Source organism: Prionailurus bengalensis, chromosome A1, assembly GCF_016509475.1.
Source record: "Prionailurus bengalensis isolate Pbe53 chromosome A1, Fcat_Pben_1.1_paternal_pri, whole genome shotgun sequence".
Lineage (NCBI taxonomy): Eukaryota > Metazoa > Chordata > Mammalia > Carnivora > Felidae > Prionailurus > Prionailurus bengalensis.
Genome location: NC_057343.1, coordinates 134,605,954 through 134,631,842, shown reverse-complemented (window position 1 = coordinate 134,631,842; position 25,889 = coordinate 134,605,954). Strand labels below are relative to the sequence as shown.

Genomic DNA, 25,889 nt, shown 5'->3' with positions numbered 1-25,889 from the left:
AGGTTATCAGGAATCAGGAGGTGATTCAGGCGACCCACGAGCCACAAAGCGGGAAAAGGCTCACACAGAGATGCATAAATCATAAATACCCCCTCCAAATATGTTTAAATATAAACAACATCCCATGTTTCAGAGGTCAATCCCCCAGCTCTGAGCTTTTGGCCCAGTTTCTAATCATTTGACTCCTCTTTCGTACTACATTAACCAAAGAAAATAAACTGAAAGAGGAGCTGCACGGCCTTGAGTATCAGGGGCCTATCCCGTCCCAATCAAACCCCTGAGACATCCTAAGGAACCCCGTCTATGAAGAAGGCAAAAACACAACAAAGAAGACAAAACTGAAATCACGTTAGCCTAACAGGCCTTAACATAGAGTTCAAGATATATACACACCTGGAGCTTCCCAACAAAGTCCATAAATGTTGGGCCATGAATCCCCTCCAAACATGTTAGTTTCTTATTAAATAGATCTGAAATCAAACCTGTTAAGTGGCCGAAGAAACAGCGACAGGCCACTGCCTGTGGGACACACCTAAAAGAATGGAAGAGCTGAAAAGCAAGCCTGAGTTTCTTCAGCTCTGGGCCGGGCATGCCACTCACACGGGAACTAGAAAACTGGCTCAAACTGAAAACGATAATCTTTCTGGAACAACAGGTCATGACGAGCTTCCTTAATGCCAAAATAAGTGTTTAGAGGGGACTTCTACTAACCGAAAGAAAGTGTAAACGGCTTATATATTTACTCTGGCTTGAATACAACATTTCTGAATATGCCTATCGGTGCCAAGAGTCAGAACCCTTTTCCTCATGGACCTTAAACCTGGAACCCATTCCATGGAATCTATTTCCTAGGAATGACATCAAAAGCCTGTATCACATTAATATCCAAACAGCTCAATTATCTGTACCTTCTGACTCCCAAATCACCCTAGGCCTGGTATAAGAAGACAGACTAATTTTAAAGTCCTTAAAAGGTAAGGCAAACCACAACCTCTAATATTTAAAGAGCTTCTTTTAAGAAGCCATCAAATGATTTGTAATCAATCACAATTTCAAAGAAAACAGAAGTCTATGTACCTAGAAGGCATCTTGGCAATGAGGAAGCTGGTAAAATGAACTCAAAACCACTAAGATCTAAGAAGTGTTCTGAAGAGAGAATTCTTGAGCCTGGATTCCTGTTAAGAAGGCTTATACAAACCACTATTAATTTCTCACCTTAAAAATCCTAGAGTTGCAAGGCTAACTTATCTGAAATTAATGAAAGAGAAGACAACTATTGAAAAAGAATGCTATAGGGGCACCTGGGTGGCTCAGTCAGTTGGGCGGCTGACTTTAGCTCAGGTCATGATCTCATGGTCTGTGGGTTCGAGCCCCGCGTCTGGCTCTGTGCTGACAGCTCAGAGCCTGGACCCTGCTTCCAATTCTGTGTCTCCCTCTCTCTCTGCCCCTCCTCTGCTTGCTCTCTGTCTCTCTCTCTCAAATAAAAAAAGAAAAGAAAATTAAAAAGAAAAAAAGAAAAAGAATGCTATATACAAATTTTATAGGTCACAGTGAAAATAATGGCAATAATTATCCCTTATTAACTCTCTGGTCCAAACATCTAACCCCAAATATCCAGTACTAAAGCATATAGAAAATTATAATTTGTAAGCATAGAAGCTCATTTTGGCAAATCTACCATAAGAACTATGACTTAAAACACCCCTGAATTACCCCTTCCTCTGAGTTCTGCTATTGATCCCTGAGGCCATTTGAGATCTAACATAAAAACTTCCTTTGTTTAAGAATGTATCAGAATGGTTAAAATTAACAATACAAGAAACAAAAGGTATTGGTGAGGATGCAGAGAAAGGGGAACCCTCTCACACTGCTGGTGGGAATGCAAACTGGCATAGCCACTCTGGAACACAGTATGTAGGTTCCTCAAAAGGTTCAAAATAGAACTATCCTACAATTACACTACTAGGTATTTACCCAAAATGTACAAAACTATGGATTTGAAGGGGTACATGCACCCCGAAATTTATAGCAACATTATCAACAGCCAAACTATGGAAAGAGCCCATATGGGCTCTTGACTGATGAATGGATAAAGAAGATGTGGTGAGGGGTGCCTGGGTGATTCATTTGGTTTGAGCATCTGACTTTAGCTCAGATCAGGATCTCACAGTAAGTGGGTTTGAGCCCCAGTGCACAGCCTGCTTGGGATTCTCTCTCTGCCCCTCCCAGCTCACGTGCACGCTCTCTCTCTCTCAAAATAAATAATAAACTTAAAAAAAAAAAAAGATGTGGTGTATATATACAATGGAATATTAGTCAAGCATCAAAAAGAATGAAATCGTGCCATTTGCAACCATGTAGATAGACCCCGTTAAGTGAAATAAGTCATTCAGAGAAAGATGAAATACCAAAAGATTTCACTCATGTGGAATTTAAGAAACAAAACATATGAACAGATGGGACAGGGGAGAAAGAGAGGGACACAAACCTTAAGAGACTCTTAAAGACAGAGAACAAATTGAGGGTTGATAGAGAGAGGTGGGTGGGGGATGGGCTAGATGGATGATGGGTACCAAGAAGGGCACTTACTGTGATGAGCACTAGCTGATGTATATAAGGGATGAATCACTGAATTCTACTCCTGAGACCAATATTGCACTGTTTGTAAACTAACTAGAATTTAAATAAAAATTTGAGAAGAAAAAAACCAATGTATCTTTTATGGAAAATGCAAATTCATCACCATCCATTCAAACTGTCAAATTAGGTGAGTGTGCCTATCAGCTGTTTTGCCACCTGTGTGCCCTTTTGGAGAGGTTGAGCAAGCATAGGCTAATTTTACAATGAACCATTTTTTGGATTAGCAAATATTTGTGTTTATTTGGATGAGTACTCAAATGGAGAACACCAAGTGGATAAAATTACTCTTTAGGTGGGGAAAAAAAAAATCTATCTGACATGGCTTCAGTATCTCTAGAGCTCAGTGTCTAACAGAGATAATCTACTTGGAAAAGTCTTTGATTTTGTATCAAAAGTCGTGAGATCAGCCAAATGTAAGTAGTATTTTTACAGGAATTTTATCTCAAGTTTCAAGATCAACAAGCCATTCCAAATCAACCGTAAGAAATAACATTACATAATAGTCACTTAATGGCTATTGTTTTACAGTAACAAAGGTTTCATTTACCCTATTTCCTAGACTACTTTATTCACCAGGCAGTTTCTCCCATGACAAACATACCTCTTCCTCTTAACCCCTCCGTGTATATGTAAAAATAGAACATTTAATACTTATGATTTCTAATTTAAAGATATCCATCATCTAGCTTTTGAAAAGCTACGCATGTTAAAGGGACATAGGTGATTTTTATGCAAGCTATGGATTCAGTGATTTTCTTCAAATTTAGCAGCCAATCAGTTTGGCAGTAGTTGGATAATAGTCTAATAGTGACTCAAGAAAGAAATGCACTAAGGTCAAAGTCAGGGTCCTGAGACACCGACATGCACTGTAATGTTTAAAATTAGAATAAAGCATAGCAAAGACAGCTTTAGGAAATACTCATATGGCAAAATGACCCTGGTGAATCCATCAGTTTTCTTCTCTTTCTGATTCTATGACCCTAGGAGACCTCAGCAAGGGTCATCAGTTCCTCATTCCCTCCACCCAGGTGATTCACTCAGAAACTAATATGTTATCTCCAAAAGATATCTGCAGTTTGAAATGCCACATCACGCTAGAAAGTTTCCAGGGACACAGAGCTGGTTCTTACCTTTAAGAGCTAAAAGCTTACTTGAGAACTTCACAGCACAAATGGTAGGTGGCCGAGCATACACCACGATCTGGATTTTGCCTATATATTGCCTACAATTACTGTTTCCTAAGGGATCCCAGACTGTAACACAATCTGAGCCACTGACAAATCTAAGAACACCAAGTCAGTGGAATGTAGCAAGTGTCAGGGTTCTGTAACAACCCAAGCAATGTGAAGCTTAAGAGATAAACATTAATGGCTGTCTAATCTCCTTACCAGTCTGTTTATACCTTCAAATGCTGCTCAGGCCTTATAAATAAGTAAGTAAGTAAGTAAGTAAGTAAGTAAAAAGCAAAAGCACCATATGATGTTTCAGTCTGATTTTGGCATAACTACCTTCTCTAATAAGCATGTCCAATGGCCATTAATGTTGTTAAACCTCCTGCAGATCTTCTTGTTCTATTAATGAGGTTTCGGGTCAACATTTTCAGAATCTACAAACAAGTCCACAAGGGAACTTTCCTGATTACCAGGACAGAGGAAAAGAAAATAAAGTACCAGAACCTAAGTGTTAATGACCATGGGAACTTCTATTTAGAGATCTTTCAAGTTACACAATGTCCCACGTACCACAAAAACCCAGTTTGCTATTATATACTCAAGACTTCCACTGATAGAGATTGCGCCTCTAATAAGTGGATTTATACACACCCTGTGCCCACTTTCATCCAGGTAGCCCCAGGACTATTTTAATATCTTGGCTCTACCACTTAACTTTCAAAGGGATTACTCAGTTACCATGACGTCACTCCCAAATGACTAGGTTACATGTCGTAAAGACAGCTCAGATTAAAATAGCTTGTGCGTGCTCACTCACACAAGATGGGTGTGTATGGGGGTGAGGTGGGGACTCGGGACTTCCAGTCTTAATCTCCTGGAGAAATCAGCCTCTTTCCAGTCTCCCAAATTATGCAGGAGTCCTATTCCAAGTTTTCTCCTCTAGGACCCATTTCCACATAGGGACTCAAGTTACTTCCTAACCCCAGCACCTCTCCGTTCTTAGCCCAGAAGGCAGATACTCTCCATCTTGAGGTGTACGATTCTCTTGTTTTAAAGACATCACCTAGGCTTCTGGTAACAGTATCTAAGTGTAAAGAGAACCAAGCAAAGCCATAAAAGCATATAATGTTCTACCCTGTCACTGTGAACTTGGTGATATACTCCTCCCAGTGCTGACAAGTTCTAGCAATGAATAGCCCATGCCTGCCCATGGAGCACAGACTTTATATTATAATGGTTTATTTTTAAAGAACTAATTTTTAAATCCTCCTTTTGCACTCTCTCTCTCACACACACACACCCATCTGATTTCTTTCCTCCTCTCTTCTTTATCCCTCCCTCTCAACCCCCAAAGACCTTCCTATTCAAGGAGCAAAACAGTCTGCAATCTCCTATTGAAAGCTTCATACTAGAGAATAAAAGCGTTATTTTCGACATGTGCATATTCCTGCTCACGTCCTTTGTACGTGGTAAACTTAACTAGAGTACAGGACACACAGACTGCTGTGGCGTGGGGGCGGCCAGGATCTCCCCAGGTACCACTCGGACTGCTGCTGGCTGTTCTTGGCCTGGGGACTTGGCTTTCTGCTCTTCCCTAAGGGGATGCCTTATTAGGTTGGGGGAGGAGGATCCACCAAGGGAGGGTCTCAAGGAATGCTACCAATGTGGGAGCTAACCCTGAGGGGCAGACCAAAGGGTGAGTCCTGCAGTGACAGGCAGTCCCATCCAGCAGGCAGAGAACACAGTCTGGAGCTTGAAGAAAGGAGAGGGATGAAAGGAAGCACTGATGAAACAGGCCCGGGCAGAGCTCCGAGTGGGAGGAAAGGGGTGCAGAGACTCGGGGAGGGGCCACGCCTGCAGGTCAGGCATGGAGAGGATGAGAGGAAGCCAGTGAGTGAACCAGGTTTCAGCCTCCAGAGGAACACACTTCGGGGAGAGTCAGAGCTCAAGCTCCGGAAAAGACAAAGTGGTGGGGGCAGGGGGAGGGAGCTTCGGGCACTCAGAGCCTGTGATGTGAAGCAAGAGTGGTAAGTGAGGAGGTACTCATAAGGCTGTGGACAGAGCCTGAGCTTCCAGAGAGGTGGTGAAAAGGAAACTGTCATTGCCCATTTGGGCGATGAGGCAGACAATAAAATGAGCAACAGTGAGTAAGGGGATATGATTCAGGGAACAGAGCTGCCGGGCCGGCTGTGAATGTGCAGGAGCTGGGACACGATGATGTGTCACTGCTGTAGGTAGCTACCCGCAGAGAGTGGTTACCACCCATGGTCTGCGATTCCTCACTTGACTACTATTTCCTGGCTCCTGGGCCTCAGCCCCAGCCCCACCCCCACCCTGTCACTGCCTCTGCTCTTGGTGCTGAGGTCGCCCATGCCTTCCCCATTGTCAGACACAACGCACAGGTTCCTGCCGTCTCTCTGTGCAGTGACACTGCTGCCTGTCCTCCTCGCTGGAGCTCCATGAGAACACTCCAGATTCTCCTCCAAGTCTCTGTACCTGTACCTATCTGAATCTCTGCCCACTCCTTAAATGGAGCAACCTTATTCTCCCACAGATTGATCTACCATATTTTTCGGATGGCCCTAATGATGACTCTCAAGCTTATTATTTCTGGTCCAGCCTCCCTGGTGCCCTGAACCCACACCCCCAACGGCCTGTCTAGGGATCTTTGTTTCCTGCCTCAGAGCCTTTGCCATTCCCAGATGCCAATCCCAAATGCTTCCCACCAATGGCTCCTTCACGGTTTTTAGGTCTCCTGTTCAGTTTTATCTACCTCCTCAAAAGACACTCCCTGACCACATGATCTAAAGCAGCCCCCCACACTGTTACTCTCTCTTCTCAGCACTTACTTATAAGCCTTTGGAACACTGATCACCATTGGACAATTGATTTATTTAGATGCTTGTTTATTTGCAAGGCCCAAGCACTCTGTCTTGTTCACCACTATAATCCTTGCCCAGCCCAAGATATTGGTGCTGTGAATATTGGCTGAGTGAAGGAAGGAACACTTCCTTATATTCAGCACACATTAGATGCTCAATAAATTAGATTAATCAGGCTTCTGGGGATCGAAGAGACGAGTACAAGTTCTTTGGTCTTCCCTTCCCCCACGCCTCTTTCTAAAGGTAGTTCCTTCACCTCCCAGGTCACAATCCCCAGGGCCACTATGCAACGTTTCCTGGTCTCTCAGAGCCGATGGTTCATCAATTTTTATCAACTTGATACTCTTCGTCTCTCTCAAAGTCATAATCTCACCTATTCCTTCCTCAGGCCTGCATAACCTTTTCGGTAGGCTACTGCAATGACTCATTCATTGGTTTCCAGGTCCCACCCTCCTCTCACAGACCTAAAATCCCCAAAGCTGCCAGATAGGCCTTCGTCCTTTTGGGTAAAGGCCAAGCAAGCTCCCACAAACAGCAAGTGCCTCAACTCTCATCCTTAGCCTGATCGCCCACTACTCATCCCCTTGTTGTAACGATAGAAACAATGTGAATACTGAGTATCTACTGATAGTTTTTATGTGCCAGTCATTGTGTTAGGCATTTTACTCATATGAGCATATTTTACTCCTTACAACAATCCTGTAAGTAATTTACCTGTCCCTGGTTTATAGATGGAGCAACTCTAGTCCAGTGAACTTGCCCAATCTCATTCAAACCCAGGTGAACTGGCTTTTAGATCAACCCTCTTCACCACTGTGGTATACTGTATTGCCTCTGCAAACTTTATGCATCAACAATACTGAGTTATGCTTCTGGTTTTTTATGCTCCAGCAATATTGAGCTATGTATAGTCCCTTGAACTCTGTTGCTAAGGACATTGTGCCTTCATACACACCATTTCTTTTGCCCTTTGGGATGGCCCTGTCCTTCGGTCTGATAAATAGAAGAAACCTATCCTTCAAAACCTCCCTGAGGTATTGTCTTTTCCATATGGCTTCTCCTTTGGCTCCTTGAGACCAAGTCTCTCTTCCCCACTGGCCACTCCTATGGCTTATATGTACCTTATAAATACTTCTCTATTGCCCTGGTTTGCAATGATTCATTTGCATGTCCTCACTGAAGGCAATTCTGTGACTCAGCTTTGGGCTGCAGTGCCCAGGCACACAATAGATGCTCAGTAAATGTGGATTTAATGGGACTTTCCATAAAAGGGGTGGGTACAAATTCACTAATACCCCACATTTCAGGACAAGAGAGAAGTGTATTCTTCATACTCTTTAGAGACACATATTCATGACGAAAACAAAAAGAAAAACTCACCAAACACTACAGATGTTTCTGAAAGGAAGATGAAGCATACATAAAAATTCAATACATTCAGCAGTTAAAGATCCCTGAATGTACCTGCTGTTCGGAGCAACTGCTGAGTAATATGAATTCAGAAAAAAAAATAAAACGAAAGAAAGAAAACATTAAAAAAAAAACCATTTGCAACTACACGGATGGAACTGGAGGGTATTATGCTAAGCGAAATTAGTCAGAGAAAGACAAATATCATATGACTTCACTCATATGAGGACTTTAAGAGACAAAACAGATGAATATAAGGGAAGGGAAGCAAAAATAATATAAAAACAGGGATGGGGACAAAACATAAAAGACTCTTAAATATGGAGAAAAGAGGGTTACTAGAGGAGTTGTGGGGGGGGGGGGGAATGGGCTAAATGGGTAAGGGGCATTAAGGAATCTACTCCTGAAATCATTGTTGCACTATATGCCCACTAACTTGGATGTACGTTAAAAAAAAATGAAAGAATAAAATTGAGAAATAATAAAGTACACAACTTTTAAGTAAAGAAAAAACAAAAACAAAAAAACCCCAAAGCAACTTTTAGCCCATGGGTTCTCGCAAAATACATTAGGAAACTTGTTCCAAGTGATAAACTGAGTCACAAGGTGCTTATTGGCATGGAAAATGACACTCAATTTAGGTGTCATTGAGATTTGGATAGCATGAGGTCAGCCCAATGAAAACATGACAGATTTCTGACCATTAAGGTTAAAAATCGAGTATCTTCTAGATTCTCTAGACTGTGTATCATCAAGACTCAAGTCGCACCTCAAAACTGAGCAGCAATACTTAAAAATCAATGGTAGCCCTCTCTTTACATATGTGATATAAATCAAAGAGAAGCCTGATCTTCTTCCCCACAAAAGTTTTTAATCCAACAGGGGAAAAAGGTCATCGACATCAGTGGTAACATGAAGCAGCTGTAGATTTCAGTCCCTCAAAGCAGCAGGTGAATGGCTGTACTGAGTCAGCCTTGAGGAAATGAGAAAGGGAAAGAGGAGATCAAGGCAGACATCAAAAAAGAAACTGCATCCGGTTGAAAAGGAGTGCTTGATGAGATGGGACATCTTTGCCTTCTACCCGATCTCAGCAAGGAAAACTTTCAGTGTCTCACTATGGCCGTTCCCTTTATTCACAGGGATATGTTTCAAACCCCCCAGAAGAAGCCCAAAAGATGCCAAAGAGTACCAAACCCTATATACACCATTTTCTTCTACATCCAAAATAAAATAAAGTTCATAAATTTGGCACAGTAAGAGATTAACAACGGTAACTAATAATAAAATAGAATAATTATAACATAGTGTAATCAACATTAGGCGAATATGGCCTGTCTCTCAAACTTTATTACACTGTATTCACCCTTCTTCTCGGGATGATGTACAAAGTGTCTATGCGAGGAGATGAAGTCAGGCGAATGATGTAAGCATCGTGACCCAGTGTTCGGCCGTTATCATCTGCTTTGGGACTGTGGCTGACCACAGGTAACTGCACCAAGTGGAACCACAGATTAGGGAGGACTGCTGTGTTAAGTAGATATTCTTCATCGACTTGAGGAAGTGGCCCTCTATGTCTGGTTTTCTGAGAGTTTTTGTCATATGAGTGAGTAATGGATTTTTCTGTGATCCTGTGATAATGCTTACTTAGCTTATTTATGTGATGGATTCCATTGATTGATTTTCTGGTGTTGAACCACCTGTGCATAGACCTGGGACCAACAGGTCATGATGAATAATTGTTTTTATACAGTGCTAGATTTGATTTGCTACTAGTTTACTGGCAGAAGCTACGAGGTATTTTCCAGGCAAAACTTCCCTAGAAGTATAAACCTTAAGACAGTGTCACTTGCGATCATCCAAAGAATTTGACAGCAAGGCAAGAGGAAGTAAAGATATTTTGAAGGGCTTAAGACTTCACAGAATATTTATAAAAATTTTCATAAAATTAAAAGAAGAAAATTTCCCTTAAAATGAAAACGACGTGACAAAAAAACACACAGTTTCCAATGGAATACGTGAGATTTACGGCAAAACACAAAGTCAGTGTGCACCCAGACAAGTGCTGTCCGTCACAGTCAAGACAAAAAAGAATGAAGGGAACAATAAATTGTCCTTGGGATTCAGGATAAGGAATTCAGGCTGTCAGTTCGTCAATACTGTGTAACAATCTAGCCCCGGGATTAGGTCTGCAGGATCCTCTGTGCAAGAACTCCGGGAGTTAGAAGTTACAGGCCCAGGCAGGCCCAGTTTCAAAACTTCAAAGTTTCCCTCTGACAGAGCAAACCAAGCCATGCTGAACTGGCAAGGCAAATGAGATGGAGCAAACCAAAAAGGCTTCCATGATGACAACGGCCCATACAATACAGACTTAAGGCAAGAATGGGAAACCATTCGCCTTCTCCTTCTTTTGTCTGAGTGGTATAAACATCCCATCCCAAAGAGCTCTAAGATGTTCATTCACATGCTCCAAGCTGGATTTCAGTCTCTGATAGATGCAAGAAGCTGATATTAAAGAAAAGGTTAGGATGAGGTTCCCGAAGTTACTAAATTAATCAGAACAAGTAGCTAGGAAAAGCACGTAAAATGAATGATCCATCAGACCAAGTCGGCAAGTGTTCAGAAAAGCTTGGCTTGGGCCACAGAGATATGCCCAGGGCTAAGGCACATGACCTGAGGGCGAGGGCAAGGGGTCCTCACCTGAACACCAGGCGCACCCACAATGAGACTGGCTAAAGGACAACCTGAGGACGGCGAGGTCTTTTTGAAAGGACAGATTTAGGGAACCTGATGAGCCAGCTGAGGAATGGGGTTAATGTGGGGGTTGGAGGAGGAGACAGGATTTAGAGCAGGGAAGGGAGGTCACAGAATGGGAAGAGTCCCACTGTAAGCATATGCTACATGTCCTTAGGGAAGGACACAGAGCTGGAACTGATCACTGTATAATAAGAGAACGCAACAACTACATACATCGCCCTGGACCGGAAGACACCTGCCCTTCAAGTTTCCCAATCTCCATAATAAATGTAAAGTAGTGCCGGTCTTTGAGACCAATAATAAGTAGATGTGTGTAGACAGGATCTTCAAGACACATATGTGCAAACTCTGGGAATCCTGGAAATCCCCAGTAACAGACGGGCTGTGACAACCTACACTAATAGAAGGGAGGGAAGAAAATCCATCCCCTTTTCTGTTTCCCTGAACTGAAAAAAACGGGTCTATGACTTAAGGAGTAGAGAAAGCCCTCCCACACTCTCCCATTTTGCTGGGAAGAACCTAAGTGACTTCAGAATGTGGGCTCTCTGCCTGTGTGAGCTGTCTGAATTGGTGTGTTCTGGGCTGGAACTAGAATCCCCTGGGCTGGAAAGTCAGGGTCAGACTGGCCTGAGAATTCGCTCAATAGTATTATCAACAGGTAGATGGCTAGAGGCCCCAGCTGCTTTTCAGAGTCAGACACACAGGTGTGACGTCAGAGCAGACTGCTCTCTAGAAGCGGCTCCAGGTGAGAGTACAGATTGCATCATAGCCAGTACTAAACCACTCGGGAATACTTAAGGGCCCTCAGCAAACTGAAAAGGTAAGAAGTTACAGACTTTACTGCCATGAAAGTGGTGGTCTTATTCACAGACAGCATTATCTCATCAACTAACTATTTGTGTTTATTTTGCTGGGGGAGAGGTGCATGGATGATACGACTCGAACAAAAATGACCAACACCAAAAGATAAGGTCTCTGAATATATATAGCAGAACAAGAAAAGCACAGCTACCTCATGTAAATGGCACAACTTGAGAATCTCACACGGTTTATTGGTACCAACTCTGTTCAAGTTGCATTAAAGGTAGTATGACTTTAAAATCTACTCAGTATCAGACATACACGTGTGTGTTTTATATGTGTGTGTGTGCATGCGCACATACAAAACACGACACTTGTGAGTATTCCAGGATGCTTCTGAAATCTAAGAAATACCATGGGAACCTTCCAAAGTTTTCCAAAGTATTACGTACCAGAACTTATACTACAAGATGCTATAGATGTAACAATAGAGTACACCATTTTCTTGTGTTCCTGAGACACTGGAGCCCAGAGATTCAGAAGCTCCAAATCTGATAGCCAGCATCCTGTTTATTTGACCGCACCGCTGCTCTTACGCACATATGAGCACGTGTATGTCCAAGTCAAGTTTGGAAGAAAAACGAAGAATCTACATTTAAGCAACTCAGAAGGTATGCCCCTCTAAAACCACAACGATGCCACCTTTCTGTGCCGGACACAAGGCACAGAAGAGAAACACTTCCTTTAAAATCATCTCCTCTCAATCTCGGAACTGCCTTTCACTTTTGCCACCAGCTTCATCCTGGCTTTAAAATTGTCTTTGCCTCCACCTATTCTGTCAGGTATTTTACCAACTGAAAAGGCCAACCTGTATTAGGAATAAATGTCAGCAACCCAACAAGAACAAACAAACAAACAAACAACGGCAAAGTTACGCGGACCTGTCTCTTTTAAACAGACAATAGGAAACAGGCTAACTTGAGCTTTCTTTCCATGGCACATCTGCACCTTATAAAGGTCAAGTCTTTACTAGAAGGTAACATCTGAGAGGCTCTACAAAAAGCAGCAGAAGCGTCCTCGGACGTCTGGGTGAAGGAAAGGGCTGGAAAAGATCCCATCAGAGAGACTAAGTATCTTCCTCCTCTATTTCTCTCCCCTCCACTCACAACCCTTCCCCTCCTGAACCACATTTCAAAAGGAGAACAACTCTGGAAGTACAGGCCATCGGGATTACCCAGGAAATCCACGAGGATGACAGAATACCTGAAACAGCGGCCCCCTGGCAGGGCAGAAACTTTTCAAACTGCCACCGTCTAAACAGAACCCCAGCTGTTAAGGCAGTCTGGCCGCCTCCAAAGCCAACACACTCCCTTCTCCAGGCAAAGTATCCCCGCGGTTTTTACCTTTGTGTTCGCCGAAGCCTGTTCCCACTCCTCAAATGAGGCAAAGTAAAGTTTGAGAGCACAGTCCAAAAATTGGGGTCAGACATATCCATTTCGTTCTCTCTTCAATTCACTGCGGGTTCAAGGCCATAAGGCCAGACCAGGGAGGGAGGAGACGGGGGGTGGAAAACGGAAAAAGAAAAAAAAGAAAAAAGAAAAAAACAAAAAGAAAAAAAAATCCCAATTATCTACTCACTCCCTCCAGAGGAAACGTGCTGTGAACTGTGATCTCAAGAACTTGGAGCCTGTCTGAGAAGTACCCCTAGCCTTTAATTAACACACAGCCATTTCTCCAAGGCTCAGGAAACTTATTTCCTCTCGGGTTTGCCCTCTCCTGGTCAGCCCTGGGCAGCTATAAACAGTAATTACAAGAGTTGGGCCGTGCGTTCTGCACAAAATGCTGTCTGTGTGTGATTCAGTCCAAGGTACTTTGTCATCTGTTTGGCAGATACCATTTGCAGCTCCTGCGGGGGGTGGGAGGGGAGGGCGACGACTATTTTAAGGCTTCGGTTCCGGGAGGCTGCTGCTTATCAGCAAACCATTCAACATCCGAACATGCCCAGTGCCGTGTTTCCTTTTGGTATCTACATACAAGGAAAAGAAGGGAAATGGAAAAAGCGCCTCTTCTCCCCCTTCGGAAAAAAAGGAAACTTAAAAGCACTTGCAGAGAGCGGGCCTATAGGCGGACTTGAACAGGGCACCTTTGTGCGGCCTCCGCCGGCAGGGGCTGGGCCGGGGCCCCTTCCCCACCGGCAGACCCTCCCCCGGGAGCTGGGCCTCATGGGAAAGGGGGCAGGCTTGGGGGTGGGGTGGGGTGGGGACCCGTGCGCGAGCCCCGGAGCACCCCGGACCCCAGCATCTTCAGGCCCGCGCCGCGCCCCCGGCCCGCAGCCGCAGTTGGATCATTCCCCCCAAATCAATCAATCAATCCAGCCGCGGCCCGCACCCGCCGAGGTGAGCGCTGGGCGCACCTGAGGGCTGGTCTGTGATTCACGGCAGAATGGATCACCATGAAAACACTCCTAGGAAGTCAGTAATTACTCTTCACCCGGACGCTGTTTGTAGGAAAAGCACGCCAAGGGGAGGCCACACTCACCTAAAACCCCAGTCAACTGGATTTATGAGTTTACATCCAGTTGATGAGTTACGACAGGCACAGCTGTTGGCTTCGCGGACTGCAACAAATCCAGGGAATGGCCAGCTCCTACCTGTACAGACGCTCCCTGGCACTTAGTCAACAAATGCTAGAGTTATTTTCCTGCCACATGTGTTAGAACTTGAAAGGAAGATGAAATCAACGTTCCTGTTGTTCATGTGGAAGAAAGGCATGGTGTTCAAAGAACTCCCCTAACAGGCAAATGCTTGTGTAAAAGTCTATACAGAAGAAAAAAAAAAAAAAAAAGAATTTAAATTAGCTGCCTTAAATTGGCGTAATACGGTGAGAGATAGTAAATTTTAAAACAAGATTTTTAGTAGAAAAAAAAAAAAAGACTCAAAAAATGGTTAAGCAAGTTGCAGACAAACTTGCTTACCTAAATAGCAGAGTGACAAGGGAAGAGAGGTCAGCTGACAAGGGAGTTGTAAACAGACAACAGGAGTGCACTCTGGGATCCTATCTAATTCTTGTGACTCCCAGAAATAGTTTCACCCCAAGGACTCTAGGAATTTCTGATCATTGTTGTATAGGGCTTTCTTATGCATCATCTTTTGAAATTCTCACTGAGGCTCCTCAGATCCTTGAAATCTACTAAGGTAGACAAAGAAGGCAATATTTTTCTCAATTTAACAAGTGACAAAATACACTTCACCAGATACTTAGGAACTTGATTCAGTATTTTTTGCTCCACACTTTAAAAACAGGCTTTTAAGGATTTAAAAGGGTATTTAAAAAAATTTCTTTAATGTTTATTTGTATTTGACAGACAGAGCACGAGTGTGGGAGGGGCAGAGAGAGAGAGGGAAACACAGAATCTGAAGCAGCTCCAAGCTCTGAGCTGTCAGCACAGAGCCTGACTTGGCGGGGGCGGGGGGGGGGGGGTGAAAGTCACCAACGACTGAGCCAAAGTCAGATGCTTAAGTGACTGAGCCACCCAGGCGCCCCTAAAAGAGTATTTTTAAAGGCTGACACAAACTACCAAGCTCCAAAGCAATTTCTCCACCTCAGTACTTGGACATTTTAGGCTGGATAACTCTTTGTTTGGGGGGTTGTGTTGTATACCGGAAGACTTTAGGCAGCATCCCGCCTTCCACCCCCTAGTCGCGTAACAATCAAAAATGTCTGTAGACTTTGCCAAATGTTCTTTGGGGACAAGATCACCCCTGGGTGAGAACTACTGCTTGTAATTATGTCTCCCTCTTAGAATGGTAGGATAGACCATTGGTTAAGAGCAACAACTTTGGGTCTGAATTCTGGACCCAACAACTACTATGACTTGAGGCAAGTCACTTAATTTCTGACCATTTTCCCCATTTTTGGGGGTTCAGGATAGGACAACCTCTGAGATTACCATAAATGAGAGGGCATACACAAGGCCTTGTAAGCAGTGTTTAGAACACAATGTATATAAATGTTAGCAATACACAAAAGTTAACAGAATACAATACTAAAAGGAATGGGAATAGAACAGAGGACACCCCACACCATCCCCTCTGTTATGGTGGTAGCTTGAACATGCCTCTATGCAGTGCTGGTCACATTGTATGGTAAGTGCCTGTTTACTACGGTCTTCCATCTTCCATATGAGTCTGTGAATTCTTCAAGGCTGAAGTCATGTGTTACTGATTTCTGTATTCCCAAAATCTGACAGTTCCTGATTTATACAAGCAGTTAATAACTGCTTTTTGAATGGAGACACTTCAGATGCTTTGGTATCTATGTTTCCCTTAAGATGCCCTAAAATGATTAGTGGTAGCAGGTCAATTGATTTTTTTCAAAGAATCTCAACTTCTTAAGAATTCCATGAAGATACTTTAAGAGAATGAAGCTCTAAAGAATTTCTCTTATTAATTTTTATCTATATTCTGTAACTGAAAAGAGAAGTACTAACATTCCTTATGTCTTAACATCACTCTAAGAAATGTCATCATTAGGGGCACCTGGGTGGCTCAGTCAGTTGGGCAGCCGACTTCAGCTCAGGTTGTGATCTCACAGATTTTGAGTTCCAACCCTGCCTCCGGCTCTAGGCTGGCAATGCGGAGCCTGGTTGGGATTCTCTCTTCTCCCTCTTTCTCTGCCTCTCCCCCACTCACACTGTCTCTCTATCTCTCTCTCTAAAGCTCAAAAAAAATAATAAATTACATGTTGAAGAAACTGTGTTGCAAGTGCAGAAAGAGAAATTTTAGGGAGCTTGACAACTGTCCTTGAATACTGAATTAACAATGCAGAAGACTCTTTGGATCTGAAGATGAAAAAGACTGAAAAAAACAAGAAAGGACCTCCTATAAGGGTGTCTGAGTAGAGGTAACCTGAAGGAGATACAGTGAACAGACATCAAGTTCTGGATGGTTGCAAGACTTCATGATTCTCTACTTCTCAACTCTTGCATTCTATTCTTCCTGAAAAGCCCAGATATTTGAGCAACAATGATAACTAACATGGGTAAATAAATGCATAAAACATATTTTTCTTCTCTTGACTGAATGATAAATATCCTGGCCTATGAGCAGATGTCATTACAATCTCCACCCTATACATTCTGAGTAACCCACCCTGAAAATTCTCAAAGGGATGGGAAAAAACAATTTTTTAAAACTACATATACTTTAACACAGTTTTTGCACTTAAAAGGCTTGGGAAAATGTGAGTTGTATCCAAAATGAAAAAAAATAAAAACAGGCAAAATGTGTGAGGAGCCAGAAATGAACTACTTAATACAGAGAAAGTGGCTGATACATTCCCACATTCATTTAAGATAAGAGTAGGTGTGATGCTCAAGTGTAACTTGTCTTCTAACCTGTTTGACTTGATTTGAGAACTTATGATTCAGAAGATAATGCAGTCAGCAAACACAAGAATTAAAATTGTCAGAACTACTGACATTTTTGTACAGACAAAATAATTACATGGGCAGAAACTAGAGTATAGTTTAGTTGCAAGTGCAGTAAAACTGGGTGAAGAACTAAGAGGAAATTGAGATTATTGGAAATTCCTAAGACTACAGCCAGTCTAAGTCAATATACAGATATTTAGCAAGATTTTCTACTTATTGCACAATAACTAAGCCTACACATTAATGGACAAGCTTTGTGATCCAGAATGCTCATTCACTTAATCAGATGATATTATCAGTCATTGTTGTTATAAGAAAGGTAAATGACAATGAAAAATAACCTTGTCATGCTACTGAAATGCTGGCTTAGGATAAAATGAGTACTTAAGAATGGGTCAAATTCTTCACTGTTCACCAACCCCCCAAACAAAGAATTCCATGTTCTTTTCATTGACTTGAATTCTCCCTTCTGCTTCCCACCCTCTGCCCCATGTCCATGCAATAGGGTTTTCTCCCACCATACATAGAACAGTGTTGAAGATAACATCCCTCGAGCCTCCCCTGAACTTAAACACTGTGGGGAACTAAGCTTTCAAGTGCAGGTGAGTGGCTCCCTGCACTGACACTCTGGCCACAAGGCCAATTCCAATGATAAGACACAATGAAAAGTGGTGTTGATACTGAGTTTCCAAAGGTATTCTGCCTGATCTTGGCCTAGTCTGGGGACTGTGCTGTAAACTAAACTTGACCTCTATGAATCCCCATCTTTAGAACACCTAGAAGTGACTCCTTCCCCACTGCTGTCCACACCTACAGGTCTACTTTGGCTTCTAAATGCTGTCTTGTGAATTTAAGGGTACAAGTGTGAAGAGAAAATTGCCCATCCTGAATAAGCAATCCTTGTAATCACTGCACATCTTAAGGAATAAAACTTAAAGGTGGAGCTAGAGATGTGGAGTATGTTGAAAGAAAACTCTATTAGTGTTATTAAACCATTTTTTTGCTCATGTTACCAAACTATGAAAGAAGATAAAAAGGTAAATGAAAATTAACTTGTAGGTATAAGTCTGAATGCTGAACACCAAGAGATAGATAATAAATAAGGTTACATTATCCTGGGAATATGAAAAAAAAAAACTTTAAACAATATTTCAAGGTAGATTGACATTTATAAAGTGAATAGATAAACCAAAGGAAACACAATAAAACTGATTTATGTTTCCTGGCAGGTTGGGCAGAGAACTGCATAATCCCCAAGGGCGAGTTGAAGGACAAGGTCTGAGAGAGCAAAGGACAGGCTTAAGAGTGGCTAGAACGGGAAGAGAACCTAACATTTTTCCTCAGGTATTCCTTGGATCCCAGGAGAATCACAGGCTCAGGAAATATAGGATATAACCAGTAACTTACAAAAACCCAAGAGGAGAGAACAGATGATTATGAGCAATGAAGTACTGTTCAAACGAGGGACTCCTTGATGTGTAAGACAGAGAAGAGGAGGAGAACATGAATGATGGCAGCCCAGCACAGAGGACGGGGTTGGGTGTCAAAATCACAGCTTGCAAGCGTGTTACCCTAGCCCTCCATCATCTGGCTTTCAAGCAAGAGAAGATCCCGGGAGGAGCTGCATACTTAGTCTGTCAGAGCTCCAGGATAGACGTGGACAGAAAAGGTCTACCATCCTTACGGGGCAGCAAGGGTCATCCTACAGGAGATGAGTGGGAGGGAGCCAGAGAGCAGTGTGTCTTCTCCATCCTAAACCAGCGGCTCGAAGATCCACTAAAAACTGACACACAGTACTGGCCCCTAACAGAACTAAGCAATCCAATCTTAGAGCAGAGAACAAGTCTTGGAGATCAGCACCCCCTCATCTGACAAACTCGGAAGGCTAACTCCCATCTCACTTTAAGACCGAACTTCTTGCCACCTGTTCTAGGTGGCCTTCCTTTGAGGCTCCCTAACCCCAGCATGCTGAATATCCCTCTAATGGCCCCTGTTGCGGACAGCCTCCGCCGAAAAAAAGGTTCTCCCACCACATCAAAATCTCTGTTCATTTGCAGATCAATCGCCCTTGGGTAAGAGGGAAGGGGCTGTATCTCCTCCATCTTTAAATCCTCAATATACCCATTCACATGAATGTTAGAGAAAGGAGAAGAGGAAAAAAAAGATTTGCTCAGGGTTAGAAAGATATTTGATAGCAAAGTCAGGTAGAGAATCATGATATTTTGAAGATTTACCTTGTATGTATATGTTTGGAAAAGCTTTTTTGATCTATTCCTATTCAATTTCATGAGTCCATTTCATTATCTATATATGCTGTATCAGTTAAGCAGGTCTACTGTCACAGATTTCAAAATCTCAGAAAATAGAGACCATGCATATGTAGCTAGATTATATATGTATGTAATTAGATTATATGAAATGCTAAATGCTTTTTGAATGTAACAGTGACCCTCAGTTACTAATCATTGTAATAGTCTCTCAATCTGGAATTAACTTCAAGGACCTGGAGTTTCTTGACCCAGAAGCTTGGGTCTAAGGTTCATCATTTCTTATCCAGCTCCTGAGCATGAATTACAGTGCAATTATCACAAGTGTCAATTTGGTTTAAGTGGGTCAGGGTAGTTATATTTAGCCCTTTAGTAGCTGACACTAAGACCTTTCTGTAATGTAAGATTAAAGTTAATTTATCAGTTCTTTTTTCTTGAATATTTTTCCAGGTCAGACATCTAAAGTTATGGAAAACTATCCCATTAAAGTAAGAGTTAAGAGTTTCCAACAAGGTACCACATAAGGAGCATATACAGACAGAGGTAGAAACCATGCGCTTCTGTTAACAATCCAAAGTTTATCCCGTTGCTAAAGCTGATACAAATTCTTCCACAAATCACAGGCTATTATTTAACTTAAGACACAAAACTCAAGCAAACTTTAGTATCTACATCTATTACTATATGTCATTTTCACTGCTAATAAAGCTATTAAAATAAATATTAATTCATGGAATATAGTGTTTAGAATGAAAAGTGTTCAATCTAATAAGTCATCATAAAAATGCACTCAAAGCATCACTCGTATCTTTTTACCCGTTTAATTGGAAAAGATTAAAATAAAGATCCTACTCAATGCTGCTAAGAGCATAAGGAGAGAAGTTCTCCCTGCCAACTATCTAGAAAGCTATCTGGAGAATGGAAACACACACACCAACACATACCTCTCATATACACAGATACACACATATAAATGTATATGTTTGCTACAAAATATACATATAATATACACATACAGATAGACATTTTAACTATAAACTGACATCCTGGAACTTATACAATCAACTATATACACAAACATTCATGCATATGGAAATTAATCTCAGAATTCCTTAGAATACTAGGGGCAAAAAAACCCCAAAGGTACAAGGTGTTGATAATGTTAATAAATGTTAATTTATGAAGGCAAATGCTAGTGAAAACTGAAATAGCCATAAAATGAAACACTATAAAGCCAATAAAGATGGACTATAATGGATTCCAAAGACGTCCAGGTTCTAATCCCCGGGACCTGTGAATATGTTACCTTGTATGTCAAGAGGAATTTTGAAGATGTGATTAAATTAAGGGTCTTGAGATGGAGAGATGATCCTAATTACGAGAGTGGGCCCTAAAAGTAATCCTAAGTGTCTTTATAAGAGGGAGGGGGAGAGAGTTTTGACTAGAGAAGAAGGCAGTGTGACACAAGCAAGATGCTACCCTGCTGGGTTTAAAAGTGGAGGAAGCAATGCGGAGAATGTAGCTTTAGAAAGCAGCTGGAGAAGTCAGGGAAACACATTCCACCTTACTGTTTCTGGAGGAAGCTGGGCCCTGGACATACCTAGATCTTGGCCCAGGGAAGCTATCTCAGACTTGTGACCTCTAGAACTCTACAAAAATAAATACATGTTTTAAACCACTTAGTTTGTCATGATTTGTTACAGTAGCCATCGGAAACAAAGACCACATGTGCAAAATATAGGTAATGGGCAATGCTCCTGAAATATGTGTAAAGAAAGCCACCCAAAATGGAGCAGTTATGATATAATTTGTTCATAATATGTGAGTGTATATGAATAGAAAAGAACTAAACAAAGTCTTTTTAGTGGCCATCTGTAAGTGTAGAATTATGGATGATTTTATTCATATATATATGTGTGTGGGTATACACACACACACACACACACACACACACACACACATATTTTAACAATGAGTCCTATTATTTTTAATTAGGAAAAAAACTCCATTCCCAGAAGCCATATATTTGACAGTCTTTTTTACCATGGCCTGAAATTTCATGTTCCTGCGAATTTTAGAATACTTTGAAGAGTTTACAAACTTAAAACTATACACTTTGACAAGGACTTTTTCTTAAAATTGGATTGGCATCTTCTGACAAAATAAAATGCACATGTAAAAGCCTTAAAACCTTAGAAATACTGAAATTGCTTTAAAAATGAAGTCTTTCCTATTCAGAGGATTTCATAATCTAAAAATGAAAAATAACTGTTTCTATACATAAATCCTTACCTGTCTATGGCAACTGGGCAAATGGGTATTTTCAAAGCTGACTGGGTTATAAATCCATACAGAGCTGTGTTTTTGGTTAAATATATGTGTTATTTGCAGACTGGCCAAACTGCATTTTCTGGGGACGGTTCTGAATTCTAAAAATACTTCATTGTGCTGTATATGAAGGCTTTCTTCTTTCATTGCTCAGAAAAACCATTTACTTTTGAAAAAGCGAGCCCTATTTTAATAGTAGTCCACATGTATGCAGGAAAATAAAACGATGTTCCTAATTTCAAAATATTCTATTAGAGGTAATTTAAGACTATCTTTCCCCTCTCCCCAACAAACACAAACCTGTTATTTCCCATGAGGCTAGATAACTCAGATTTTACTGTCTTTACTCAGCTAGACTGTGAGGGCTGAAAGGAAGAGACCAAGTTTCTGGTTCCAACCACAGAAATATTCTTTGAACCAATATATTGTTAAGACACATCAGAGGAGACAACTATATTCCAGTTAGTAGTTATCAAAAAACTTCCAGGGCACCTGGGCGACTCAGTTGGCTAAGGTTCTGATTCTCGACTTTGGCTCAGGTCATGATCTCACGGTTAGTGAGTTTGAGCCCCACATTGGGCTCTCTGCTGTCAGCAAAGGACCCACTTTGGACCCTCTGTTTCCCTCTCTCTCTGCCCCTCCCCCCCACATTCTATAATATAGATCTATAATATAGATCTATATATTCTATATATCTCTCCGAAACAAATAAATGTGAAATAAATAAATAAATAAATAAATAAATAAATAAATAAAAAGAAGTTATTCCAGTTTTAAGAGCTGTAGCAACAGTCAATCATGTCACCCAATATAGTGGCAGATGGGTGACAGAGGAGTATCTATGGATGTGAAATAAGAAGGATCTCTACAGGCGGGTTTTAGGAAAGGAAGGACACACAGAATGATCAAGAATGCTAATACATCAATGATAACAGAAAAATAAGGCCAGATGACATGTGCTCAACAGAAATAGAAGACTCAAGAGAGTAGGAAAAAAATCTCACTTAAATGTTACAAAAATACACTAGTTGGGAAAATTAGAAAATGAGAGCAAAGTGAATTGGGTAAGCTCTCACAGTACATAAAATGATAAAAGAGCAGCAGATTTTCACGTTGCAAAGGGCCCCCTGGTCAAGGCCTCCATCACCCTTTATCTGGGTTAGGAAAATATCCTCACCCTCTCCACTCCAATCTATTCCTCCAAAGCCACAGCACTAACTTGTGCTCACAATCGTTTTACTGTCTCTCCTGGGAAAGAAAATTCAGTGGTTCCCCACTGTTCTAGCAGTGTTTCTTCAAGTACGGTTTCTGTCCGACCATCATTGAATTACCTGGAGTGCTTATGAGAAACGCAGATTTGAGGCGGCTTCTCCACACCCAGTGACTCAGGATTTCTGGGCATGAAGCCCAGGAATCTGCATTCCATCAAAGTGTGGAGGGGGGTGGGGTGGGAGGGAGGGAAGGAATCTTATGCACATTAGAGTTTGAGAGGTTCTTTATGGGGAAATCAAAACCTCTTTAAGTCGAATACTTTATGAATACAGTCCCTTGTTATCTCTCCTCCCTCATCCTTTGACACTCACCCCCTTATGGTTTATGCTCCAATAATAAAGAAAAAACACATACATGTCAGAAATACTGAATTACTGTGAGCTCCCCAGATGCGGGAGCTGTGCCATACCTCACTGCCTTTGCACACCCTGTTCCCTGTTCCTAGAATTTCTATCTCCTCTGCCTGGAAAACTTCTGCACATCTTTCAAGTGAGAGATGTAAGGTTACCTCTCCAGCTAAGCCAGCCTGACTTTCTCTTGCAGACCTAACAGTTATTCCTCCTGGATCTCAAATGAACTTTATACATACAAACACTTCTTTTATGCCAGTCTTTTTACTAGAGCACAATTGTTTACAGGTCCAATTCTCCACTAGGCTTTAAGTCCTCTGAGTACAAGGATAGTTTCTATTCATCTGTGTACGCCTCTAAGCACATCATAGATACTCAGCAGATTTCATGGATGCACGCACATTATTTTGTAAGGTTTAAGAAAAAAAAGCCGCCATACACGAACCTGTTGTTTTTCTATTTCTTTTTAACTTCTACATACGAGCCCTAGGGGGACGCTTCCAAAACCATACTGCCTTTTGTCAACTGGTTGGATGATTTTTCTTTTAAAGCATTGTCATTACTGACAATCTTCATGATGATAAACAAAAAGAACAATGAGTATTTAAGTCTGTGGTTTTTAGGCAGATTTTGATGATTCATTAAGAAATGAACCAAAAAACGGGGCATCTGGGTGGCTCAGTTGGTTGAGCAACCGACTTTGGCTCAGGTCATGATCTCACAGTTTGTGAGTTCAAGCCCCGCATCAGGCTCTGCGCTGACAGCTCAGAGCCTGGAGCCTGCTTCAGGTTCTGTGTCTCCCTCTCTCTCTGCCCCTTCTCCACTCATGCTCTGTCTCTCTCTCTCTCTCTCTCTCTCTCTCTCTCTCTGGGAAATAAACATTGAAAAATTAAAAAAAAAAAAAAAAAAGAAATGAACCAAAAAACAACTATTAGCTTTTTACAATCCTTTTCAACAAACATGGCTGAAGTAAGTGCAGTGTTACTCTGTATCCTCTGAAAAGATGACTAAAACCAAACTTGGACAGGGTGATCTTTTTCCACGGCTGGAAATTCAATCCTTCTGGGGACATGATCAACACACACTGCTCCCCACCCCATCGCAGTGAATAGATGAGAATTCTGAGCACCGCGAAAGAGCTGCTCAAGGTCTGCAACCTGCGGGCCACCACCTCACAGCCTGGGCTCCTGGCTCAGGTATGTCAACTAGCCCAGCAAAACCCTCCGTCCCATTTAGGAGGAACAGACACAGCTCATCTGTTCGTCTCTTCTCCTAGTGCCTCTCTTCCTCTTTGGCAAATGCCCATTTCCACACCTTGATCTTGCTCTTACTCTGCAGTCAACCACGCCCACCTGAGGATCTAAGAATTAACATTTTTGAGGATAATGGTGACGATGTTCCTACCCAGCAGGGTTTATACTTGAAGGGGAACTGAAAGTTTTAGAGAAAGTTACGAAGAATAGGGCAGAGCCCACTTACAACTACAGGGGTATGTTTAGTGAATGATACCAATCAGAAATGTGGAGACAGGCTCCTTGAGAGTAATGGCCACCAAATCATCTCCCCACCCCCCTTTATTAAAGAAAAATAGAAGTGAAGCTTCAAAACCTCGCATAGAAAGGGCTCTCAGTCCCTGATGTAGACACTGTTTTATCGTTCGCACAGGCATCAAGGGTAGATGGCTTATTTACTAACTATGCAGCCAGCAAAAGTCATCCTTATAAATTATATCACAGTATGGCAATATCCTGTGTTGAAAAAAACAAAACCAAAACAGAAGTAGTGTAACTATGGTAGGAGTTGTAGCATAGCCAGCAGTATAACTATGTATCACATAAACACGTGTGCATACAGAAAAAGATGTGTGTATGTCATGCAAAACTAGAAACGGTTCATCATAAGTGATTTATTTTACTTTCATTTCTGTTATTGTTGTTTTAATATACATTAAAATACATCATACATTTTAACAGTATTTCCTCATCTTTAGTTACTTTTTCCATTATTATATCACACAGACTTGCCAACTCATCTTCCAATTCCCTTCAAATAACACTGGTTGATAAGAAAACACACAGAAGTGGGGAGGTCCAGGCTGTCTCTGGTGGCAGCTCAGGGAGGGACAATTTCAATTGTTCAAAAACACAGGACAGTAAATTGTTAGGGGCTAAAAGATAAACATAATCCTCAGTGAGCATTTTGGGTGTCATGTGACATTATCCAAGTCCTTTCTCTCCCCTGCAAAGTAATAATTTCTTTTATTTATCCTCTGTTAGTGCCTCGTACCACAGCTTTAAAAACAATACTGTGGACGGATCGTGATCTTGCAGTTTTAGGGGTTCGAGCCCCGCATTGGGCTCCGTGCTGACAGCGCAGAGCCTCCTTGGGATTCTCTCTCTCCCTCTCTCTCTGCTCCTCCCCTCCTCCTCCACTCATACCGTCTCTCTCTCAAAATAAATAAATGAAACTTAAAAAAAAAAAAAACAACAAAACAATACTGTGGAATTCATGGCTCAGAGAGATCCATTCAGTGATTCTGTCCCAGAAATGGGAACAGTTTCACTTCAGTGACGTGCCAGGTG

The 25,889-nt window shown here is 41.8% G+C and overlaps 1 protein-coding gene across 15 annotated transcripts in view; it reads right to left on the bottom strand.

Moving 5' to 3' along the window:
• The window catches only part of MAST4 (microtubule associated serine/threonine kinase family member 4), a 567,241-nt gene that overhangs the window by 153,497 nt on the left and 387,855 nt on the right, over positions 1-25,889 (bottom strand). Inside the window, exon 1 of one of the 15 annotated variants that reach the window (XM_043591611.1) lies at positions 13,063-13,716. The exons of 11 other annotated variants lie outside the window; for them this stretch is intronic. In XM_043591611.1, coding sequence (XP_043447546.1) covers positions 13,063-13,154 — 92 coding nt within the window. In that variant the 5' untranslated portion in view covers positions 13,155-13,716. Of the gene's footprint in view, positions 1-393; positions 1,817-13,062; positions 13,717-25,889 lie in introns of those variants that run through there. 3 more of the 15 variants (XM_043591620.1, XM_043591651.1, XM_043591645.1) reach the window with 3 other exon arrangements.